General features: G+C 35.8%; 1 protein-coding gene across 2 annotated transcripts in view; it reads left to right on the forward strand.

Annotated features, from left to right (window-relative positions):
- LOC139118338 (centrosomal protein of 63 kDa-like) overlaps window positions 1-22,259 on the forward strand; it is a 51,923-nt gene extending 29,664 nt beyond the window's left edge. For both annotated transcript variants that reach the window (XM_070681601.1, XM_070681602.1), the window contains 6 exons: window positions 1,056-1,253; window positions 9,312-9,479; window positions 9,690-9,820; window positions 17,515-17,675; window positions 20,438-20,643; window positions 20,891-22,259. In XM_070681601.1, the coding sequence (XP_070537702.1) occupies window positions 1,056-1,253; window positions 9,312-9,479; window positions 9,690-9,820; window positions 17,515-17,675; window positions 20,438-20,643; window positions 20,891-21,040 (1,014 nt within the window). In that variant the 3' untranslated portion in view covers window positions 21,041-22,259. The remainder of the gene's footprint in view (window positions 1-1,055; window positions 1,254-9,311; window positions 9,480-9,689; window positions 9,821-17,514; window positions 17,676-20,437; window positions 20,644-20,890) is intronic.
- The last annotated feature ends 3,596 nt before the right edge of the window (window positions 22,260-25,855 follow it).

Below are 25,855 nucleotides of genomic sequence, written 5' to 3' on the forward strand. Positions count from 1 at the left end.
AAATCAGGTGTAAAATCTCTCAGAGGACGTGAGAGTGGCACCACACGCGACGCCAGGATCAATGTCAACACGTTATGAACACGTCGGCCAACATGGCCGCCGCCATATTGGAATTTATGCAATGTGAACTCGATCGCGATCGTGATCGTACTCGGACAAAAAAAAAGATCATCGTTGTAAAATCATAATCAACCTCACTAGACAACTGCTTCTTTTGTTTCTTTTGCGGTCCATTTCGTTGATCAAAGCATGGGAATGTGATCAAAGGCCCCACTAGTGCTACATCGCCTAACTCTGTGAATACTTCTCGTGAATATTTGTCCTCGATGTACCGACTAAAGGTCTTTGTTGGTCGTTGTAGAATGAAAACTTGTGAACAACCCAGCCGATTCTTCTATTGTTTTAACGTTCCTCTCAACACTTCCAGACAACTTATCGGACGCATACCGTACTTCACACCTTCCACTCTTTCACCAGGTTGAAAGTTGCAGTGAGCGCTAATGTGTAGACAACGCATGCAACAGCTGGTAGCTACGCAGAGCGCTAGCGTGTGAACTAAAGGATGGCGGGAATATTTTAAAGCGTAGCGGGGAGAATCAAAGCGTAGCGGGGAGAGGCGAAAGCGTAGCGGGACCGCTACGCTAAAATGGCCTGGGGAGAACACTGGTCTTTGGAGGATAGAAGTGCAATACGACATATTCCTGCTGACAGAAATAACAGTGCTTCTTCATCATATATAGATGTGCAGTTCACATTCATTACATGCTATGAAATCTCACTCACAGTCCTCATTCAGTTTTCTTTCAGAGATAAAATCAGTGATACCAGACTAAGCATAATGTATGAATGCTGTATACTTAACTTTCCCAGGTTATGAAGATGCACAAATTTCAATGAATCAAGCCATCAATACAGATATGGAATAATTTTGAACTTTTGTCTCTTCAAATTTGTGACTGTAATATGTAGTGTGTCTTTTCTGACAATTCAAGAATTTCTTCACTGTTCTGTATAAAATGAAGTACATTTACATATTGAAACCTTTGTCTTTTCAGAGTAGAGACAAGTACTACTCACAAGAAATGTATTACAACTCTGAAATGGACAAAATGAGATCTGAAATATCCACATTGACCTCTGAACTTCAAATGAGAGATGTCACTGTAGCAACGCTCAGTAATGATGTGTCTGCAATGGAGAGAAAACTGCGAGAAGTCAGTGATAATGATGATAGGCTGAACAATGAACTTCAGGTTAGTTTAGAAGTACTTGTGTTCTCCATGATCCTAACTCCCACCTTCCTCTGTAGTCCATGTGTGATGTGTGTAAAAGCTGTTGCAGTTCAGCATGAACAGTTTTAACCCACTACAGCATGGAGACTCTGTACATATAATGACATAAATTCATTACATTCAACTTTTTTGGCTTTGTGTGTGTACCTGGGAACTAATCTCATACCACGATCTATCTGTCTTTTTAAGAACCATTGACTGGCTTTAAGTAACAGTTTAAATACACAGACTTGATCTAACAGAGAGTCAAAGTATAGTTACTTTTTAGCTCCGGTGTCAGTGAAGCGGAGCTTATCAAATAGGTTGATTTTCTGTTGTTGTCTGTCGTCGTTGTCCGTTGTCTGTCGTCCGTCAACAATTGCCTTCTCCTCTGAAACCACAAGTCCGATTGCTTTGAAATTTTATATGCAGTTCACTTTGGGTAACCTCATTTAAGTTTGTTCAAATCGTGGTGAAATTTGCATATTTGTATTTTTGGGCATTTTTTACTGTTTTTGGTAAAAAATCTCCTTCTCTGAAACCGCTTGTCTGATTGCTTTGAAATTAGATATGCAGTTTACTTAGGGTGACTTCAGTTAGAATTGTTCAAATCGTGGTGAAATTTGTATTTTAAAGGCAATTTTTGTCGTTTTTGGTCAAAAAATCTTTAAAAATCTTCTTCAAAACTGCCGGTCAGATAGCTTTGATATTTGGTACATAGGTCCTTAGAGATGATCTATTTCAGATTTCTTCAAATTGTGCAGAAATATGCAAATTTGCATTTTTAAGGGAATTTTTGCCATTTTTGGTCAAAAAATGTGTGTCTCAAAAAGTACTGGTCTGATAGCTTTGAAATTTGGTATACAGGTTTCTACAGATGAACTAAGTAATATATATTGAATTTCTGATGAAATCTGTAATTTTGTATTTTTGGGGCAATTTTTGCCATTTTTGGTCAAAAAATGTGTATTTCCAAAACTACTCATCTGATAGCTTTGAAATTTAGTACACAGATTCCTACAGATGATCTTAATGATATTTTTTGAAATTATGGTGAAATCTGCAATTTTGTATTTTTGGGGCAATTTTTTCCATTTTTGGTCAAAAAATGTGTTTCTCAAAAAGTACTGGTCTGATAGCTTTGAAATTGATATGCAGGTTCCTACAGATGAACTAAATGTGATATATTGAAATTATGGTGAAATCTTCAATTTTGTATTTTTGGGGCAATTTTTGCCATTTTTGGTCAAAAAATTTGTTTCTCAAAAACTGCAAGTTGATAGCTTTGATATTTGGTATACAGGTTCCAAGGGATTATTTTAATGTATGATATATTGAAATTATGATGAAATCTGCAATTTTTATTTTTGGGGGCAATATTTGCCAATTTTGGTCAGAAAATTTCATTCTCAAAAAACTACTCGTCAGATAGCTTTTGTTGACATGTTCTCAGGGATGATCCAATGTGATATATTAAAATTATGCTGAAACCTTCAATTGTGTATTTTTGCAGCTATTTTAGCCACTTTTTGTGGCCATTAAAATGAGCTATCAAAGATTTCAACCTTCTTCATTAACATGTGTCAAAAATAGTTATTCTCTACATAAACACAGCAGAGCTATATCGGCCATTAGGTCGCTTGTTGATAATACAAGGTTATTCTCAAAATACTGGGATTTATGTCCGAGTTCATCGTGCAGCGGAGGTATTGTCTGAGATGCGTAGCGTCGAGGACAATACCTCTGCTGCACGATGTACAAGGACATAAATCCTGGTATTTTGGGAATAACCTTATTATTATACACCTTTTACCAGAAAAAATCGAAATTGACGCGTCTTTCGAATGCCCGTCACACACTGTACTGAGCGATGATCTTGAGTAGGCTGGGGAGGTGTCGAGTGCGTCCACTGAGCGCACAGAACAAAATTTCAACCCGCGCTGCGCAGTGCACAAGGTAGAAATTGTATGTGAGCAGCATAATTTCACTTGAATTCACAGGTTTTGGACTGACCATGATTTAATTTGTGAAGTACTGAATGCTAAGAAGTATATATTCTTGTAACACATGTAAAATATTCTCTTCTTTTTCCACATGTTGACGTAAAGGTGTGCTTAGGTCAAAGGTCAAATAGTGTTCAATAACCTCTAAAGTTATTGTACTCCGCATCAAAGTTATTGGACTCCGCGTCTCCTGATACTGAAACTTACTGTACGACAAAACTCCATAGCTTACAGACGCAGTACAGATGTATAATAATACACGGACTTGGTCTAATAGAAAGTCAAAGAATAGTTACTTTTTAGTCCCCACGGACACCGTCCGGGGGGACTTATAGGTTTGGTCATGTCCGTGCGTGTGTGCGTCCGTGCGTGCGTGCGTGCGTGTGTGCGTCCGTCCGTTCACGCAGATATCTCAGAGATGCAAGAAGCAATTTCATTCAAACTTGGTACAAGGATTACTTCATATGTCATACAGATGCACGTCGATTTGTTTTGTGATACGATCCAATATGGCCGCCAGGCGGCCATTTTATTACGATTTTTTCATGTACAGAGCCATAACTCAGACATGTTTCAACCGATTTTATTCAAAGTTGGTACAAGGACATTGACCAATTTCATAGATATGCACGTCAATTTGTTTTGTGATACGATCCAATATGGCCGCCAGGCGGCCATTTTATTACGATTTTTTCATGTACAGAGCCATAACTCAGACATGTTTTAACCGATTTTATTCAAAGTTGGTACAAGGACATTGACCAATGTCATAGATATGCATCAATTTGTTGTGTGATACAATCCAATATGGCCGCCAGGGCGGCCATTTATTACGATTTTTTCATGTACAGAGCCATAACTCAGACATGTTTCAACCGATTTTATTCAAAGTTGGTACAAGGACATTGACCAATGTCATAGATATGCATGTCAATTTGTTTTGTGATACAATCCAATATGGCTGCTGTGTGGCCATTTTATTACGATTTTTTCATATGCAGAGGCATAACTCAGGCATATCTCAACCGATTTTATTCAAAGTTGGTACAAGGACATTGACCTATGTCTTACATATGTACGTCAATTTGTTATGTGATACGATCCAATATGGCCGCTAGGCAGCCATTTTATTACGATATTTTCATGTACAGAGCAATAACTCAGACATGTTTCAACGGATTTTATTCAAAGTTGGTACAAGGAGATTGACTAATGTCATACATATGCATGTCAATTTGTTATGTGATACGATCCAATATGGCTGCCTTGCGGCCATTTTATTACGATTTTTCCTGTCGAGGGCCATAATACTCTAAGGCATATCTTAACCGATTTTATTCAAAGTTGGTACAAGGACATTAACCTATGTCATACATATGTATGTCAATTTGTTTCTTGATATGATCCAATATGGCTGCATGGCAGCCATTTTGTTACAATTTTTTCGTGTCCTTAGCCAAAACTTGGGCACGTCTCAATTAATGAAGAGGACTCTATCCTCTTAGGACATGTAATCAAAGTACCCATTAACAAGTGGGGACTGTGTCATCACGATGACTTGTTGATAATAATTACTGTATGCATAACCTAAATTATATAAATATTAACTGATAAAGAAACATTGAAATATAGTTAACAAAAATTTATCCTTTATTGATATCAATGTGATGTAAGCAGGTTTGATTCTGTCCAAAGAATCTGATTTTCCTGTCACAAAGCTAAACATCATCCAATTCTTATAATCACCTTTTTCATTCAGCCTGTTTTGTATCAGTTTGGAAATACACATGAACAGGCTGACATTAAAAAAAATTAGATTTTTAGCTACTATAGACTATAGTCTATAGAAGCTATTGGGATGGGTATCCGGCCGGCGTCCGTCGTCAGTCTGTATGTATGTATGTATGTATGTATGTATGTATGTAATATGTATGTATGTATGTCCGTTTGTGAGGCGTCCGTCCACTCAAATATCTTGAGAACCACAGTACTTACTGATTTGATATTGTTGTGTAGATGAAAAATATGATTTTGAGAAACTTTTTTTTTAATTTTTTGATATTGTTGAAAATAGGCAAATTAATGCCAAAAAAGGTGTTTTTGGTAAAAAATCTTCTTCTTCATAACCGCTGGTCAGACAGCTTTGTTATTTGGTATACAGGTCCCTAGGGATAACCCAACTTAGATTTGTTCAAATTGTGATGAAATATGCAAATGTGTGTATTTTTAAGGAATTTTTTTTTCATTTTTGGTCAAAGTTTGACTTACATTGTATGCAATTCTTGTACAGTATAAACCCTATCAATTCACCCGAAAAAAATAATTAATATGATTTTAAATAATTGAATTAATTAGGAAATCATCAAAGCCAAAATAATTTTAGTGTGGAATTATCAGAAAGTTCAACTTTTTTTTCACAGTTCATAGTGAATGAGGATTAAAACATGTAAAGGCAACTTTCCTGAATCCCAACTTTGATATATTCTGAACCACCACTTATGTTATCTAAAAGAAATTGCTCATAATAGTTTGTCATGATAGGGTGGTCAAATAAATAGAGATAGAGAAAGTTCTAATTTCCATTATGGTTGACTAGGTAAGGATAAAATAAGATTTTTTTTTGAGGAAAAAATAGAGTGGTCAATTAAAAGAGTGGTCAAAGTGATAGGGTTTTTATGGTAAAGCTGGCTGTAAGATTCCTCATGTGCTATTTATAGCAATTATGCAATCTGTGTAAACAGTGCAATGAAAGTGTAACATGATTCCTTATAATGCTTTTGATGACCTTGAACTTGTTAAGTTTCAAACATTTGTCTCTTCAGTGTGCTTTCTCTGAGTACGTACAGTCTCAACTTATTCAACAGAACTTACTTACAATGTTAATTTGAAAGTTAAAATGTGCTTGGTTAATGGGATGAAAATACTGATATTAAAAGATAACCGGCTCAAGATTCTTTATAACCTGACAGATATGCTGTTTTTTAGCTCCCATATAATATGCATATGTATATATGCAAATGGGAGGTATTCGTATAAGGTGGAAAATGTCGTCTGTATGTATGTATGTATGTATGTATGTATGTATGTATGTATGTATGTATGTCCGTCCACATCAAAAACTCCTAAACCGTAGCACCTACTGTCTTAGTATTTGGTGTACAGGTGCACCTAGGGGTGGAGATGTGAATTTGTTCAAATGAACATGTCAGTGCAAAAAATATGCAAATGAGGGGAAAAAAAGGAAAAATCCTGCAAATGGCTAAAACTCAGTAAGCAGTGGTCAGATTTGGTTGAAACTTGGTACGCAGATTTTTTTAGGTATTCTAAAGTATTTGTGCAAAAATTGGGATGAAATTTGCATGTTTGTATTTTTAGGGTATTTTTTTCCGTTTTTGTCAAAAAATCTTGTTCTCTGAAATCGCTCATCTGATTGCTCTGAAACTTCATATTCATGTTCCTCAGAATGACCTCAGTCAAACTTGTGCAATTGTATTGATATTGTCATATTTGTAATTTTGGGGCAATTTTCATAATTTTTGATAAAAAAATTTTTATCCAAAAACTACTGATTTGATAGCTTTGATATTTGGTATACAGGTATCTAAGATTAATCCCAATATAATGTATTTAAGGTATGTTGAAACTGGCAATTTTTTATTTTGGGGCAATTTTTGCCTTTTTTGGTCAAAAAAATTTTCTCCTAAATCTTGTGTAGCTTTGATATCTAGTGTACAGGTTCCTAGGGTTTATCTTAATTTGATATATTTAAAATTAGGATGAAATCTGCAATTTTGTATTTTGGGGGGCAATTTTTCTCATTTTTGGTCAAAAAATTTGTTTCTCAAAATTTACCAGTCTGATTGCTTTGATATTTGGTAAACAGGTTCTTAGGGTTTTTGTTAATAAGATATATTGAAATTAAGTTGAAATCTGGAATTTTGAATTTTTGGGGCAACTTTGCGAAACTTTCAGTTTTACTGGGATATCTTTCATTTTGTATTTTTAAGATTTTTTTTGGTAATTTTATACCTCCTGGAACTAAGAGTATATAATGTGGTGATTTAGTAAGAATTTGATATGGTAAACTGTATTTGGTGTTGAAATGCAGTAAAAAATCCTGGCAGATTTTGAAAAAATTCCAAACAAATAAATAAAAAATTCAGCCAGAGAAGTTTGACAAAACGAAAAGGTGGGAGAGTGGGGAAAAAAGAATGTACAATGGATCGGATAAAAAGATACTGTAATGTACCTCATCGATCTTCCAGACACAGTCCCTTATCAAATAGTCCACCCCGATGTATTTTTGTGCGCAATTAACCATGCAGTGTATTTTAGTTTAAGATGTCAAGTTAGGTAAGGATTTGAAAGGGATGGTCAAGTTCACCACAGTTGAATTTTATCTCTTGTTTCATCATTCTTGTGTAATTGGTTAAGTTTGTAAGTTGTTCCAGATGTTGATGCACCAGCTGTTCTGGAAGAAAACAATGTTTACTTTTCCGTGTAGGGTTTCTGAGTTGATGATTGTATGTTGAAATTTCTCATGTATCTGGTGTATAGTCAAAGTGGAAACATTGGTTGCATGTTATGTATTTAATCTTTGTCAAATATTGTAAATGAAAAATCAAGAACAGTTTACTGTGTACTTGTAAAAGATAACATATTTGTCAATACATAAACTGCCTTGCAGATTGATTGTCTTAAAGATTATCACAGGAGTAGAAAAGGAAAAGAAACTAATCAACTAATCAAATTGCTGTAACATATTCACTCTCAGTGCCTGTATAGGTCTATACTTAACTATTTTATCATAACATTCAGCTGTTCGTTATCTCCATGAGCCAAAGCACACTTGGGGTCAATGTCATCACTGTGCCAGTCTGTGTATGTCAGTCTGTCTGTATATGTATGTCCATGTTTCATACAATTGTTGACTTGTTTTGGTAACTATATGGGAGCGAACAGTGATGTTGTCACTATTTTTTGTATATTTCGACGTAAATCTTGATTTAAGCAAGTCTTGTTTACTTTAATTAGAATGTAATTAACTCTCGTTTATTTGCTATTATAGACTAATATAGTCTGATGAAATATGCAAATCTGTATTTTTACGGAATTTTTTTCCATTTTTGGTCAGACCATCCTGAAATGAGCTATCAAAGATATCCACCTTCTTCATCAATACATGTGTCACAAAAGGTTATTCTCTACATAACACAGCAGAGCTCTGTCAACTGTTGAGTCGCTTGTTTTTTCAAAACCGCTGGTCAGACAGCTTTAATATTTGGTTTACATATCCCTAGGATGACCTTAGTGAGATAATTTCATACAGTCAGGAAATACTTAATTTTGTATCCATGTCTATAGTAGCTTCAGGGACTTTGGCCCTATGTTTAGTTCAACAAGTGGAGAAATTGTCTTTTGCTTCAGTCAGACTTTGGTCCAGCAAGGCTAATTAATATCAGGCCAATCAGAGTCCTGTCAGACTAATTACATATCAGCCAACAGGTAATCAGATTACAGCAACCATTAATCAATACAGGCTACTCAGGTGACAGTCCAGCAAGGCTAATTACATAGCATTTCACGATTTAAAACCAGGCAATTGCCAAATCAGAATACAATCCTACCAGGCTAATTATTGCTATCAGGTCAATCAGAATACAATTCTGTCACAATAATTGCTATCTGGCCAATCAGAATACATTCCAGTAAGGCTAATTGCTATCAGGCCAACCAGAATACAATTCTGTCAGGCTAATTGCTATCAAGCCAATCAGAATACAGTTCTGTCAGGCTAATTGCTCTCAGGCCAATTAGAATACATTCCAATCAAGCTTATTGCTGTCAGCCCGATTTGATTATTCCAGTCAGACAAGTGTGTGTCAAAGTTATATTGCTGCTATAGTTGAAGAGTTTTTGTCCAAGTTTGTGAATGAATGACATATCCAAGAAACAAGGTGCTTTACTGCCACAGTCTTTCTGATATAAATAAAAGATGAATTTCATTCTATTTAACAATATCTTCCTCTTCCAATAGGTGACTGTTGCACAGCTTGATGCATTACGAGTTGAAAATAAACATCTTAGAGAGACCACAGTGAATGAAAAACTTGCCAATACCAAGGATCTGCATGAGATAGAAGCCAAACTAAATGAACTACAACAGCTGCAAGTTGATTCCAATAAGACAATTGTAAAATTAGAAGTAAGTTAGACTTCTCGATAGCATTGCATACTGTGAATATCTTGTACAAGTGTTGAGTTACTTGTAAATTCTAAGGGTAGAGTATGATGTCTTGCTTGTTGACAAATAAACAATTTAAGATTTGCATTCACTTGATAATGTCATTTTTGTTGACAAGTATCAAATATAATATGTTTCATGGTTTGACTGTGTCACAATTGTTTTGAACAGAATGAGGGTAGCAGACTACGTCAGGAGAATGCAGGGTTGCGACAAGACTTGTCCAGTCTCAAACACCAGTATAATGCTGCCCTTCAGGAAACACAACATACCATCACAAATATCAAAGTCAAAGATGACAGGTTAGTGCAATACTCAGTGTATCCATATATCTTTCAATGAAAAGTGTGAATTAAATTTCATGGTAAATGCAGATTATCATTGAACACATTTGAACTTCTTGTGTTTGATGTCATAACTGTTCTATGAATAGGGCTGTTCACAGTTTACGTCACTGTTCTCTCATAAATATGCAAAAATAAATATTTGTCCACATTTTTAGATTACGCTTTTGAAAATTATGCATGCAAGAACGACGGAAATACACCTCAGTGGGCGACTGCTACTGTAACAATGAATACTAAAAAACATATTCATGACTCAGGGTATAAGCTGCAAAAACAGCCATGCATGCAACATTGACAAAATTTGTCCGCATTTCAAGCTGCATGTCCTATGTCGCGCACGTACAGCTATATTTAGTAACAAACCTGTAACCATGAACAGCGTTATTGGTAGAGCGCCTCACAGGCAGCCTCCACACTGTGCTCTTCAGCTTTTGGCTGATGTCTTGCCTTGTCAAGGCTGTAGAAGTCTCATTTCATCACATATGCTCTATGAATGTCTACAGACTGGAACTCTGTAAGTTCAACCCGATCGCAAGCTTTCTCAACTAGTTTTTCTGGATTTTATTTCCTGGAAGTTGTGATTCATCTAATTTTGCTGCCACTGAAGTTCTGCAGTTGTATTGTTCTCCATGCGGACTCTTTTCTTATGTTAATCACATGATAATGAACATTCTCCTGGTGAACATCCTGCTGCTATTTATGGTAATCACCACCATGCAATACTCTGGTAAGATGCTACACCTGCTGAACAATGTAACGTCCAATAAGCTTACAAGATTGCCAACACCAGTTTGGAATACAATCAAAGCCTGCAAGCTGCAAGCAAGACCAGTAACTCATCGTGGTGTGAGAGCAGGCACTCGTAAGCAGAAATCCATGGGTGTTATCCAACAGCTGCATCAACACTTTCCAACCAATCGTATCACTCAGTTTCCCTCAGTCTCATCAACACGTGACAAATGTAAACCAGTACTCAGAAAAAACAAGCTGCTGCTTACAACCTGGAATGTAAGATCAGTCTGCAACAAAGCAACTGAAGTTGGTGATTACATCACAGAACACAACATTGATTTACTAGCCATGACTGAAACCTGGATAAAAGATACAAATAGCCACGTCATCAATGAGTGCACTCCCAACGGGTACTCATTTTGTCACACACCACGCAACATGTCATCTGGCGGTGGTGTTGCTCTTGTCTACAAGTCAATTATGAAATTATTATCCTGGAAACCATTTAACTTCAAATCATTTGAAGCCACATTAGCCACTCTATCATACAATGGTATCTCAATAAAACTGATTGTTCTCTATCGTCCACCACCAAACAAGAGGAATAAATTCACCATACAACAATTCCTGTCTGAATTTGGCATCTGCTAGAACAGCTTAGTTCATGTGATAGCCACCTGTTCGTCGTTGGGGATTTCAACCTGCACATCGATGACATACAGAATACCAACACAAAGAAGTTCACCGACATTATTGACTCCTTTGGCCTGAAACAATGGGTACAAACTTCAACTCACATCCGCGGTCACATCCTGGACTTAATCATCACAAACTCTGAGTCAGTCATCGATTCAATAGATGTGCATCATCAAAATCTCTCTGATCACTGTCCTGTTCACGCCAGGGTTATGCTACAAAAACCTCCACTACAGAAACGTCAAGTCATGTATCGCTCCATATCTGCCATCTCTTCCAATGTTTTCTCCAGTGATATTACCGCCATACCAGACCTTTGTCGTCCTCCAACCGATGTACATTCAGCCATAGCCACCTATAATAAACACCTGTCCAATCTTCTTGATAATCATGCACCTCTCAACAAACGCATCGAAACTATCAGACCAAACACTAAATGGTACACTACTGAAATACGTCAGGCAAAACAGCAGAGAAGATCAGCTGAACATAAATGGCGCACAACTAAACTGCAAATTCATCTGCAGATCTACAAAGATAAATGCCACCTGGTCAACAAATTAATTCGCCATGCCAAGCGTAACCACTACACCAACCTCATAAAAGACAACGCAGACAATCAGAGGTCACTATTCAGAACCATGTCATCTCTGTTCAACAAACCAACACCTCTACCTACCCATACGTCAACTCAAGATCTTACACAACGTTTCAGCCAGTATTTCATTAAGAAAATCAGTGACATCCGTAATAGCCTCGACTTGAACACCTCGACCAGTCAACAGAGCAATCTTGAAATCATGACAACATCCAGATTACCACGATTCAACTCTGTCAATATAGACGATGTCAGGAAAATCATAATCCACTCACCATCAAAGTCATGCTGCCTCGATCCAATTCCAACTTCACTGCTCAAGAAATGTCTTGACCCACTGCTTCCGTTCATCACAGAAACTGTCAATCTGTCTCTTCACACTGGTGAAGTTCCACAGTTATTCAAGTCAGCAATCGTAACTCCACTTCTCAAGAAACCTTCCCTGGACTTCAACATTCTAAAGAACTATCGACCTGTTTCAAATCTGCCATTTCTTTCCAAAGTACTCGAGAAGATCGTTGCACATCAAATCAATAACTACCTTACTGAAAACTCACTCCAGATACCATTTCAGTCAGCATACAGAAAATACCACAGTACGGAAACTGCACTCCTGAAAGTACACAATGACATTTGTTTATCCGTTGACTCTGGCAAATATGTTCTCCTCATCCTCCTGGATCTCTCTGCTGCTTTCGACACAATCGATCACAATATACTACTCGATAGACTCGCTCATCTTGGTATCTCTGATGTTACACTAAAGTGGTTTAATTCATATCTGAAGCAACGTGTCCAGTCCGTCAAACTCAATGATGCCATCAGTGAACCCTCAGAAGTCAATTTCGGCGTACCACAGGGCTCGGTTCTCGGCCCTCTCTTGTTCACTATCTACATCGGTCCACTAGGAAATTTGGTACATAAGCATAATCTACACTTCCACCAGTACGCAGACGACAACCAGCTCTATCTTTCATTTTCTCATCGCGACTCTCCCACAGCCCTATCTTCAATTGAGACCTGCATTCATGACATAAAGGAATGGATGACCCACAATAAACTCCAGCTTAATGATAGTAAAACCGAGGTCCTGCTGATTCGTTCAAAGTTCAACTGCTCACGTGATCCTGTTAACGCTGTCAACATTGGCTCTACTTCCATCACACCTGTCTCATCTGCGCGCAACATTGGTATGATCTTCGACAATAAACACATGTTCAGTCAGCACATCAGGCAAACTTGCAAGTCAATCTACAGTCACCTCCGCCGGATTGGTTCTATACGACGCTATCTTAGTAACGAGACATGTCAAATTATCATACATGCAACTTTATCAGCCAAACTCGACTACTGCAACTCCCTTCTGTACGGCCTTCCGGATAACACTATTTCTTTACTACAACGAGCACAAAATACTGCAGCCAGGATAATCACACGCACCAGGAAATTCACACCAATCACTCCAGTTCTGGCCCGTCTCCATTGGTTACCAGTTCGTCTCAGGATTGACTACAAGATTTTGTTGTTAACTTTCAAAGCTATCCACAACAAACGCCTGCATACATCAGTGATCTACTCCAGCCTTATATTCCCACACGCACACTGCGCTCCTCTGCCAAGAAACTTTTAACTTGCACAACCTACAAAAACATAACCTATGGTGGCCGTGCCTTCTCTCACGCTGGCCCTAAACTATGGAATGCACTACCACTTGACATCAGAGAATCTACAAACCTAGAAACTTTCAAAAGAAAGCTGAAAACTCACATGTTCACCAGAGCATACAGTGTGGCTTAACCATTGAGCGTCACAGAGCAAAACTTCTGTTTTGGATTTTGGCGCTATATAAACTCTTGCTGATTGATTGATTGATTGATTGATAATAAAGAACAACAATGTAGATGATGTGGTGTAGGTGGTACAAAAACTTTCAAATAGCTGGAGTGCATGCCATTAGATGTTACTTTTGATGATTGTTTTTTAGCTATTTTTATTTCTATATCAATTATAGGTTCTTGTTGTACTGCCCAAACCATTTGGAAACACTTACTATTTACCTTGTCAACATAGCATCTATGTGTGTAAAATGCACTTACATTTGAATTTCAGTCTAGACCAGAATTCACTCCTCAACAATAACATTGCAGGCTACACAAAGTACAGGCTAAGTGGACAAGTATATCTCAACATGCTGTGGTATAACAACAATCTGTAGGTGATATTAAACATGAAAATCATGAAAATATCATCAAACATTACAGCTACTGGCCCTTTAATGACTGTGTTAGCAGTAATCTAACAGTTACAGTTTAACTTGACTGGAGTAACATTCTTCAAATACTATGAACAATTTTTAACATAATGACCTTCGGTCATTATGGTTATTGTGATGGGTTGAGTGAAAATTTTGCGTAATCGACAAAAAGTCAAAAACCACTGAATAGACTCTGTTGATATTTGGTACAGATCGTCAGACCGTGTTGAAGGTTCTCCTTTGTTAAAATGGAGCCAAACAGAGCAGCGGTTAGATAGTGTTGGGGAATTGCTAACCCCCTTTTTTAACTAATTGATTTTTAGGGGTCTTTCATGTATGTATTTTTAGAAGGTACACCAATCCTGCATTTTGGACTGTTTTATGAGTTGTGGAACAGAAATGTGGTTTTGATGAATGTAAGAAATATGCTGGATGGCTGATTCGAAGTATCAGAGATTTCAACTCTTTTGGGCAAAAAAGTGATAAAAAAAACATATTTCATATTTTAGATTCTCACAATTTAGACTACCCTGGGCATTTGTCATAAGACTTAGTCACATGACAATGACCTATTTATACACGCATTGATTTCAAGACCAGATGTTCTATGTACATGATATAGTGGCAGAGATTGAAGTGTTGTTCAAACATGGTCTGTTAGCATGGAGATAAGATTTGTTTGTGACTTCAGTTCATTTCTCATTGATGTACTTTTAAAATGGGCTGACCCATGCTGCATAGGAACATTTTTTGTGTCCCATGACTGATAACAGCCTGAGACGATAAAAGACTTCCTGAAAATGTTTATGGATGTTGTGTCCCAACATTATCTCACATCTGCTCTCTTCAATCAAGTATTCATCTTGAGTCAATATACAGACTTTGACATTCACATTCCAGAGATTAAGTATCCACTACGTCACATGTTACAGTCTTTACTCTTAGACAATGAAGTTACAAGTTTTAGTTTAGTCATTAAGCCAGCACCAGCATCTGTCCTGAGCATCTGTCCGTGTGCTCTCAGAGGACATTACAGGGAACAAAAAATTATTTGAGAAGTTAATAGAAGCTATATTACAATTAAAACCTGTCATGGATGGATTGCTCTCAAATGATCTGAAACACAGTTATTGCCCATAGCAACAAATCTATAGCAAGATTTATGTAAGTTCATGAACTTACACAAGGTATTAGACAAAAAAGATGACCATGACTTTGCTGCCCTACTTGATCATCTTGCCCCCTTAAATTGACTTTAATATTTATAGACTTTTTTGTAATATGGGTGGCAGGCAAGATTGGCTTTACGTTTCCACCACCATGGTATTGACCAACTCCTGTGGTGGCCTTCTACCAACCTTTTAGCAGCCATTCAGTTTATTCCTGTCTTAGCTTCAATTACTACTTTCAACATTTATTTCATTCAGATTTCCTTAGCTTAGTGTATAATTTTGTTATCTTAATTACTGTCAACTTAGCTTTGCTACTAATTCTAACCTCATTATTCATACACTACTGTTATACCTTATAACCCCAAAATTTTTCAAGAGATGCATACATGATTGTCACTCAACAAACCATTTACAAATATGTCTTCTGCTTTCTCATAAAAATAGGCTTAAAATCGCAATGTGAAAAATAGTCTTTCAGCTATATGTTGCACATTGACTTCGTGGTCTGTCTAATTCGCAGTGAATGGGGTTGTTGATAAATGCCGATAATACTAGGCGGTCATTATAGTCACGGTTACACGTGTATTTTTTTAAACCTGAAGGAATCTAATTAGTCGCTCTGTGAATATTCCTTATCAGCGATCTAAGCGATCTCACATTTACACGTCAATCAACAAGGTATAAATTTAGTTCGGGGCAAGCGTCCTCAGCGGTATTCACTGGACCAGAGATCAATCGCTAGCTCACAATGGCAGACACAAACATTGGACAGCTGCTGTCTACGTAGCCCTGCGTACGATGCTATGTGTTTCCCTGACATTTTACGGCCTCCAACCACATGTGGTGGGAGGCCTTACAACATCGGGAACACACATCAGTGTACGCAGGACTACTGTCTAAGCTCTTTTTGTTTCAAACACGGGGAGGGACCGTGTTTCAATCAATTTATCGAGACGCCATCAGCAAAGACATTTACAAGAAGAGAATTTTTGATTGCATGGCTCCCCCTGATGTCGATATGCATTCCGACGAGTCGCCGTTGAAGAAAACAAGCAAGTTTATGTTTCATTTTCCTGTGTCTGATCATTAATCCAGAACTGCATGCACCCGTGTATTGGTCGATATGGACAAACACACGTACAAACAAAACACTATCGTACTCACTAAAATAACTTCCCTACACCTGTTCTAAACGAAACAAGTTTTACGAATATCGTGAAGATATCTTTAATTTAATGGTTTCTTTATTAATTAAAGTATGATCCGTTGTCATGAACAGTGACTCAACGACTCTTTTTGTTGCATTCTCGATATCTGCGAACACGTATTAGTCACAGGCATGACTGCATCTTGCTGTGTGGTATAGTCGCTTGAGAACTGGCGTAGTGTTGTGAGTCTAACAAGCTATATGATTGGTCCAATTTAAATTTCACTGACATACTAACCTGCCAAAGTGTGACATTTAAGTTATGCCGTACAAACTGTACGAATCAAAGGAGAAAGATGCTAAATATCGCCGATTTTTGCCCTTTCCATCGAATTACAGGATAGGTGTGGTAAGTACAGGACATGATGCTGCCACAAACCCAATATTTCAATTGTCTGGCATTTATTTGGTGTGTTTTTCTTGACTTGAAAATACAGATGTTGAAATCCCACTTGCTCCCCTTGTCTAAATATATAGAGGGAGTGAATAAGTCTAACCCTAACCCTAACCCTAACCATCGGAAATACATATCAACAAACAAACAAAAAACAAACAAACAAATAAATAAATAAACTGCTCTTTATTGACAAATATTAACAAAACAGCTTTTGCTGCTTGTTTATTAAAAATAACAAATAAATGAACACAAACACATACACACAAACAAACACAGACACAAATAAACAAGAAGTAAGAGCCCCCTGTGGTTAAAGTACCATTTTACAGCAAAGATTAACTGATATTTGACAATGACTTTGTACTAGATGTTGTTGCATCAGTGTATACACCAGACAATTTGGTATTTTGTTCTCGACTTGTGTCAAACTTACAATTGGTGAGTACCCAGACAGAAATATGATAAGCAGTTTTATTATGGTGTAATAACTGCAGTCTGCTGTGTCAGTGATTTTCTCTGTACATCTCAGGTTCCTCATCCATTCCAAATAAACAATTTATTTAAAACAAAATTATGTTTTAATTATCTTACAGGAAAATCCAAGAGATAGAAGACAACTTTGAAAAGAGATTACAGAATGAAATGTCTAGATTTGAAAGTACACTGAGTAGATACAAAGGAGAGATCAAATCATTGCACCAAGGAAACACCAAGTTAGAAACAGTGATCAAACATCAAGCAGACTCCCTTAAAAGTAAGTTTCAAACTCTAAATTCAAGTTTCATGATAGGAGTTTAATCTTTTCAGTTCAAAATTGAAAACAAGAATTAACCCTCTGTCAACATCATTTTGTGGCAGAAGTAGGATGAGAAACAAACCTACAACTTGTTTGGCCCAAGTTCACTATAACCCCTCCAATACCATAAACGGATTACAATTAATTTTGCTGATTTTGAAAGATATTTCATATATTTCATATATTGAGCAATAACAAGGTTGTAAGTACAGTTTACATATCAATATATAGCTATCAATTGCTATCATTGTTATTGACAATATGCATATCTCTTTATTATGGCAGTCTCCTGGGGTGATCTTGTGAACTATGAACAGAGGTCATAAACTCAATCATGTTGTAAACTCAGCAATTTGGCAGTGCCACTCCATCAGTCCATATCAAGCATTTAGTAGTTTCAACTACACAATATGTAATTGGCTGCATCAACAGCACAGCTATGATGGCACAGAGACCTGAATATAATATTTTGTGAAAAGTGTTTTGTACATGTACAGAGAGGTCAACATGGGTCATGTATCAGGATCATGGCAACACAAGGCAGTTTACAATTCACAATTGTCCTCTCTTAAAGGTGGAAGGCAAGATCTCTCCTTTCAATCACGGATATATACAAAATTATTACCATGGTATTCCACGTATAAATATGTGAACTTTTTCATCATTTTTTGAAAATTATTTTCTATGGTGTGATAATAGTCTTTAATAGTTTGCTATGAGGAAGAAAAAACTTGAATGGATAAAAATGTTAAATAATAACATATGATAGCAAAGACAAGATCGTGATTTGTTGCAGGCCCGAGGGATGGTGCTTGATGGTAATATTGATGATGCCTGAGCCAAAGGTGAGGTTATCATCAATATTACTGTCATGAGCAACCAGCCCAAGAGCAGGCAACAAATTGTGATCTTGCCCATGCCATTGTGTTTATTTGTTTCTCATCACATCAAACAAACAGTTTTGTTTCCAAACCTTTATATAGAATATTGCTGAGAGTCAAGCAAGGGTTGCCGCTGTGAACAGCACCATTTCTTGATTGCCACACTACTTTACGTTAATAGTCAACTTAAAATGTCTAAAAACAGAGACAGTGTTGTTTGAAGCATATCTTGTGTTCTTACTGTAAAATTGTACTAAAATGTCATTTGATTCAGCAAGTTAATGCCACTTCCTCTTTTGTGAATCCATTGCTATGAAGAAATTACCCAGACAATGCATGCAATGATTCGGTACCGGCAAAAGCAATGAATAATATGCCAGAACACTGTAGTGGGCTGTATCACCCAAACTATGTTTTATCACTTTGTGTTCCGTATCACTTGAGGGAGTCTCAGCCAGTCAGGATCTCTGAATACATGAGATGTAATAAGACAAATCTCCCAATGAAAGAAGAATACCCTTCAAAAATGTTGAGGCATCACACAATGTATGTAGGATAATAATTCAACAATGTAGATGTTTTCAATATTAAAATTGAAATCATACTTCAAATGTTGTCAGCAACTTCTTATTTGACAATACTAGTAATTAATTGTACATGTATCATCAAACTGACAAAAATGATGAGGTACATTATATTGTAGATGCACTATGTCATAAGTAAAAAGTTTTGTACAACAGAACTTGTGTCAATGATTATTGTCAATGAAAAATGTTTAAATATAGTTTAACAGAGTGAGGATTCAAATACAGTCCTTTATAATTTGTATCTAACAAAAGTACAAATAACATAGCTTTCAAATTATTGATTAGGTTTTTCCAGCGATACCTTCATTTTTGATGAAATGATGGTGAAATTTGCACATGTATGTTTTCGTGGCCAATAGCTCTACTTTTTGTAAAAATAATTCATGCCTTGATGATTTCATTTAGATTTGATTACATGATTGTGCAATTTCCACATTCATTTCTTTGTCAAATCTCTAACATTTTGACAAAACATCTTCATCTCTGTAACTTGTGTGATGGCTTTCATATTTTGGATAACAAAAGTACTTCTTTTCTCTTCAAATGGAAACACAGTGTTACTATTGATGTTTTATAATTGTGGAGGCATACAGAACTGATGCAGGGTGACATATGAATAAACCTGGTACTACTTTGTTTACTATGAAGAAATCTGTGATACAGTGATATTACAATTAGTTTGTATGACTTAAAAGACTGAGAAAAGATTATAATTACCATGTATACATTGTGAATATTGATAAATGATAAGGAAAATTCAGTATTGTATGCTGTAAAATTGTTTGCATAGCATTATCAGAGTGTAATAAAGCAGTTGTACAGTTTTCATTATCATCAAATCACTGACTTTGACCAAACAAACAAAAAAACAAAAAAAGATTGTTCAAATCAATAAGATTAAAATCGTATGCAGAGATGGCAGTGTTTCCACCTGAAATGTCTTGAAACTGCTGTTATTTATTGTCTCTCTGGGGAGGTGTACATCATCATTGCACCTGATTTTACTAAATTGTCTAAAACACACTGTATGTTTCAATTTTTATCATATTCAATATTACTGTACATGTACATTTAAAGGATGACCTGTTCTTATCGTAAAAAAGTTGTCAAGCAAGGCACAAGGTTCCAATGCTACTTTCACAAGGCTCCTTTTAGTGTCTCTTTAAACATAGTATCACTTTCCATTCGCTGAAATAAATCCAGTATTTGTTTGGGTGAGTAATGTTTGTCATTTGTACATTTAATTTAATAGGATTAGAGGGAGAGCATGGTATAATGACAAACTTTATCAGTGCAGTTGATCATATTACAAGTACATCACCTGGCAGATCATCAGTTCATAGTAGATCATCCTATAGTAGATCACCCAGTAAACACCAAGATGACAGTCTCAACACAACACAAGAACCATTAGAATTACCAAGTTTGCTACCTACTCCAGAGAAATATGAGTATGAGGTGAGATGTAGTATATGATTCAGATATTTCAGGGTTTTTGTATATGACTGTATCACTTACTCTTGTAGAAATGATGTAAGGTAATCATTATCCAAATTCAGTTTACTGTATTCTTCAGAACAAATTCAAGTAGAAAGTAAAATGTTCATAACTTTTTGATCATGGTATTTTGAACTAGTTGTACCATTTTGAGTATGAAAGTTCTGCAAAGAATTTCTTCTTATGCTACCTTTGTGTGTTATTACAGAGACCCTCATCCAGAGCATCAGTGACTGCGTCTTTTGTATCTGAAGAAAGACGACGAGGAAAAGAATTGGAGCATTTACTGGATGACCACATAGCTGACTTACATAAAAACACTGAAATAACACTGAGGAAATTTACAAGTATTAGGTAGTCACTCCTCAACAAAATATGTAATTTTGATCCTGATGGATACAATATTGTCATACATTACATATGGTATCAATTGCAAGAATAAATTAAACAAAGATTCTACATGACCTTCTGTATGTATCATTCTTTGTTTTTGTGTCAAGTCAAATTTCGCTTTTGCTCCTTGAGAGCTGTCACAGTGACTAATAACATGATTTTATCACTACATACTCATATCATTAACCCTTTGAGCGCCAAAGTCAATTTTGTCGCCTATATCAAAATATACAACAGTAAATTTTTTTCTAATTTTTGCTAAACTTCTGATAAAAATATGAAGCCAATAAAATGTGATGCTCATTTGGTCCAAAATTGTCAAAAAAATTACAGAAAAATTCACAAAAGTGGTAAAATGTTGCACACTATAAGTTTGGGGGGAAAAATTGCAGTGCTTAAAGCGTTAACCATTCTACTGTACCATTGAACTGAAAATCCACTTGGAGATTTACAAGATGTAATGAGTAGATTCTACAATGACTCAAGATGACTTGTGATGTTGGAGAAGACAGTGTAGCAAATCAATGCACAACATATCCCACTGTTACACTCAATAACACTCAAACACGTTCAATATGGTTTCTTTTCTATATTTTCCTTTCCATGTTCAGTAATGTACATAGTTATTGTTTACAAGGTACAAGACTTCACTCATACAGCTTTTGATATCACACCATTTCACTGAATAAAAATTGGATATTCCTTCCTGGCATTTTCATTAGCAGTGGTTTAATTAAGAACTGCAGTAAATACAGCAAATTTGACTGAAGCATAAGTCCAACCATGATAGCTCATTGTCTGTAAAAAATAAGCATTTTTCATAAATTAATATAAATTATGATACATATGATGTTAAAAAATGTATTTTAAGTTACCAATGAATGTTTCCCAATTATGCTGAATTCTCCCATAGACCCTCGAGAAAAACGAGGGTCTATGATTCTCCAAACTGTGTATATATCTAAGTTCCAAATTGTCCAATGAATTTTCTCTATTACTGAACTTTCCACCCAAATTTTGCTCACAGCATGATGACATCACATGATATTTAACTCGAATGCTAAAAAAATTTTAAAGCAAGATTTACACAGTTATATTTAAGTGACTTTTCTTTTATCTATATTTGTTACAATATTTTGTAAAGCTTTAATTTGATAATAAAATGTATTCTTTAAAGAACCTGATGCAATATACTTGCTCTCGGATGGATTATGTTTATATAATCTAGGAAATAGTTATGCATGGAAAGCTTGCCAAAAGACAATCCATGACATACATTGCGTGTTGTTTTAATTGTCTGTAATGACTTTCACTAGGGATTTACTTTTTCAGTTTTATACTCTGATTCAATGTCCACCTATTTTAAAGAAGAAACTTTTTTTCTGAATTGTTATGCGCCTCGAAAGTGAAAGACTTTATCTTTTGTTGAAACTTTCTTCAGTGAAACTTTCAACCATTCTCTTACCAAAGCAAGCATAAAAATCAGGGGTCACTGTGCAAAATTTGGCACTAGAGGGACAAATTATCTAAGATTTCCCGATATATGAAATTCAAAATGGCCTCTATCCCTGAGTTAACTCTATGGGGAAAAATAAAAATTTTTGATTTTCTAAAAACTAAGGTGTTGAAAATTTTTCTTTCATCAAGAGCGTTAACATGAGCCCCCACAAGTGGTAGATCAGAAGAGAATTAATAAAATTTGAAAGCCTGAATTTCTGTCCCCGAGGCGTGCTCTACCTTATTTCTGCCATTTGTTTCCTGTCTGGATTTATTGATTCCAGGACAAGGGAATGTTATTGTAATTGAGCGATGAAAACAATTTGAACATGAAAATGACTTTCTGAATTTTTGTCTGTGAAAGGTTTTTGAACTCTGAAAAGGAAACTATAACTTCTGCCTCTTTTGGAAAAATGCAAGGGAATTCTCTTCCATAATATTATATTTGGAACCCTAGATGGGACATAAATATTTATTATGTTGAAGCTTACGTGTGAAAAATAATGCATTGAAAATACATGAGTTTAAAAGAAAAGCAATACCAAAACAAGAATAGACAAGTCATGCTGGAAGTCTGTTTCAATCTGTAATAAAAAACATTGATTCTGAACTTAGTTGAAACATGGCAGATTTTTTCATGAACAGTTCTTTGTTGTATCTGCATACAGACTGTCGATCATTGCAAGAGCTAGATATCCAATGACGGGTAACTTCCAGATCTAAGGTCTGAAAGCATAGTTTCAACCACTTCAACACAGAGTACACAGTTGTATAAAAACTTGACCATGCTGAATTGTATCACAAGACCTGTGTAATGATTTGTGAATGTTGCAGGGATGTTGCTGTTGTATTATATTTTCTCATTTGATATCTTCAACAAATTGCCCACTTTGTTAATTAAACATGTTCCACCTGATGAAAACAACCAGACTATTTTGCTGTTTCTATCAAATATATTATATCCATACTATGTTTTCTTTCAATTTGTGTGAAGGAAGGAGAAAGCGTTAACTTGCCAGTTGTGGTTCAAGAGATAAGGATAAGATTTAAGGTTAGGAATATGTTGGAACATATTTGAAAGGAACCAAGTACATGTGGAACATGGCCAGGCAAAATGCAGAAATGTGTTTTACCATTAACTGTGGTAGTAAGTTGTCTGTATAAGTCACTCATAGTATTAGCATTGGAAGGACAACTTTTACTTTTACTTTTCTCTTTATTTTTACTTCAAGCCAGACCTAAGCAACCTGTTAGATTCACTTGGCAGCATGAAGCCAGTGCAGGTTTAAGATTTCCCTATAAAGTTCACTCTCATCTCATCACAACTCAGTCAACTTGAAATGTTTTTCCAACATTTCAAACAACAATTAAGTTTGTTACACACATTAGAAACTTTATTTCAATAATGATGTACAATATGCATTGCATTGAACCCTAATCATACATCTGTTTTAAACATAGACACATCACCAGACCAAGTAGCTATACTATCTTATAGTAGCAAGTTTTCTTGAGTACATGTAAAATTGAAGGACAATAAGACATTGATTAGGACACCTTGATGGAAAAAAGGTACAAAATGTGTACTTGAACATAACAGAATAGTAAAATTAAACATTTAATTTATAGTCCTGTGTCCTTCAAGTACGACAGTCTCTTGATAACATCTAACAATAATGTTGCTCGTGATTTCAGCTTTGTTACTAAAAATAGCTGCACACACGTGACTTTCGGACAACGCTGCCTAAAATTCAGACATAGTTTGTTGTTGCAGCTTGTAGTCTGAGCCATAAATTCCACAACACTAGCATGACTTCTAGTAACCATTGTAACGCTAGCAGGTTTTATTTTCATCATTCATACGGAAAATGCAGACAAATATTTATGCATATTAATGAGAGAAAACAGTGATGTCACTTGCGATCAGCGCTATTGCACATTATATCAATGGGTTATTTTCAGCCTCTAAAAAGAAAGGTTTCCTAATTATATCCATTACAAAAGAATTGAAAAACATCGATAAGGTAAGAAAATTTCAAAAAATTGTTTAAAGATCAAATTTTCAGGCAAACAGGTCCACAATAACCATTGTGACAACATGTTTTGGCAAACCATGGTTGGTAAAAGCTTAAACTTTAAATGTATCCTGTATGGTCTGTGTAAGTTCTCATAGCTTGCTGTTGTCAGCATCCATATAGGCATCAGGACAGCAAAATCCTGTCTAACAGTGCCACTTTGACAGTGTGTTACAGAATGAAATGATTTACCCTCAAACCTCTTATGCATTAACTATCATTGGATTGTTGTCAATGGAAAAGAAGTTTTGACAAGCAATATCAACAGGTAAATATAAAGTATGAATATACATAAATACTTACAAAATGTACAAAAAATTGCACTGTGATGAAACCACTGAGGTAGCAAACATAAAAAATGTATCCAATCTTGTAATGCCTATAAAATGTGCAAAAAGTTAACAGATGAATGTCAGATAACAAGAGAAGTCACAATCAACCTGACCAATCAAACAAGAATTTATGCAGAGGAATAAATTTCTGTCTTTAGAGAGCCACTTCGGTAGCTGTAACCTTGGACGATTTTTTTCACTATTTTTGTTTTGTATGTCCATTGCAAATTCTTGTTCTACTACAAAAGGCAAGTTTAAACACCTGCTATGAGGCTTCAACACAGCATTTGACATGGAAATTGCATAATTATTGTTCACATTTGAATCTTACCAAGTAGTCCTGACCAGACTCCACTTTTCAACAATAACAATGCAGCCCACACATGTACAGGCCAAGTTAATAAGCTGAATACTGTGTATCTCAATACGACTAGGGAGGATAAAAAAATAGCGTCAATGACACTGTAGCTCCCATCCTGGACTATTTAGTGTTTGTTCTCTGGTCAGATATTTGAACATGTGTGAAAGGGATAAAGTGCATGAAGTGAAAATACTTAAATGTAATGTACTGGAGACAGTGAAATATGTTTAATGTATTTATTCAGAATATAAAATGGAAAAATACAGAATTAGAAATATCGAATACTGTGATACAACCATTAACTAAACAAGTCATTGACAATGACAGTCCCTACTTGTAATAGGAGTATTAGTCTTGATGGGGCAGGGAAATGTGGTCATTAAGAAGTATCACTGGAGTGTATATGTTGAGATCTATGGGCAAATAGGTCTATGTCGTTGTTCCCAATTTGAAACACATGAGGCATGTCTTAAGTTATGGTTCTAAATCGGGAAAAAAGATCAGACCTCTAGCAG

Source organism: Ptychodera flava, chromosome 19 (genome assembly GCF_041260155.1).
Source record: "Ptychodera flava strain L36383 chromosome 19, AS_Pfla_20210202, whole genome shotgun sequence".
NCBI classification, from domain to species: Eukaryota; Metazoa; Hemichordata; class Enteropneusta; family Ptychoderidae; genus Ptychodera; species Ptychodera flava.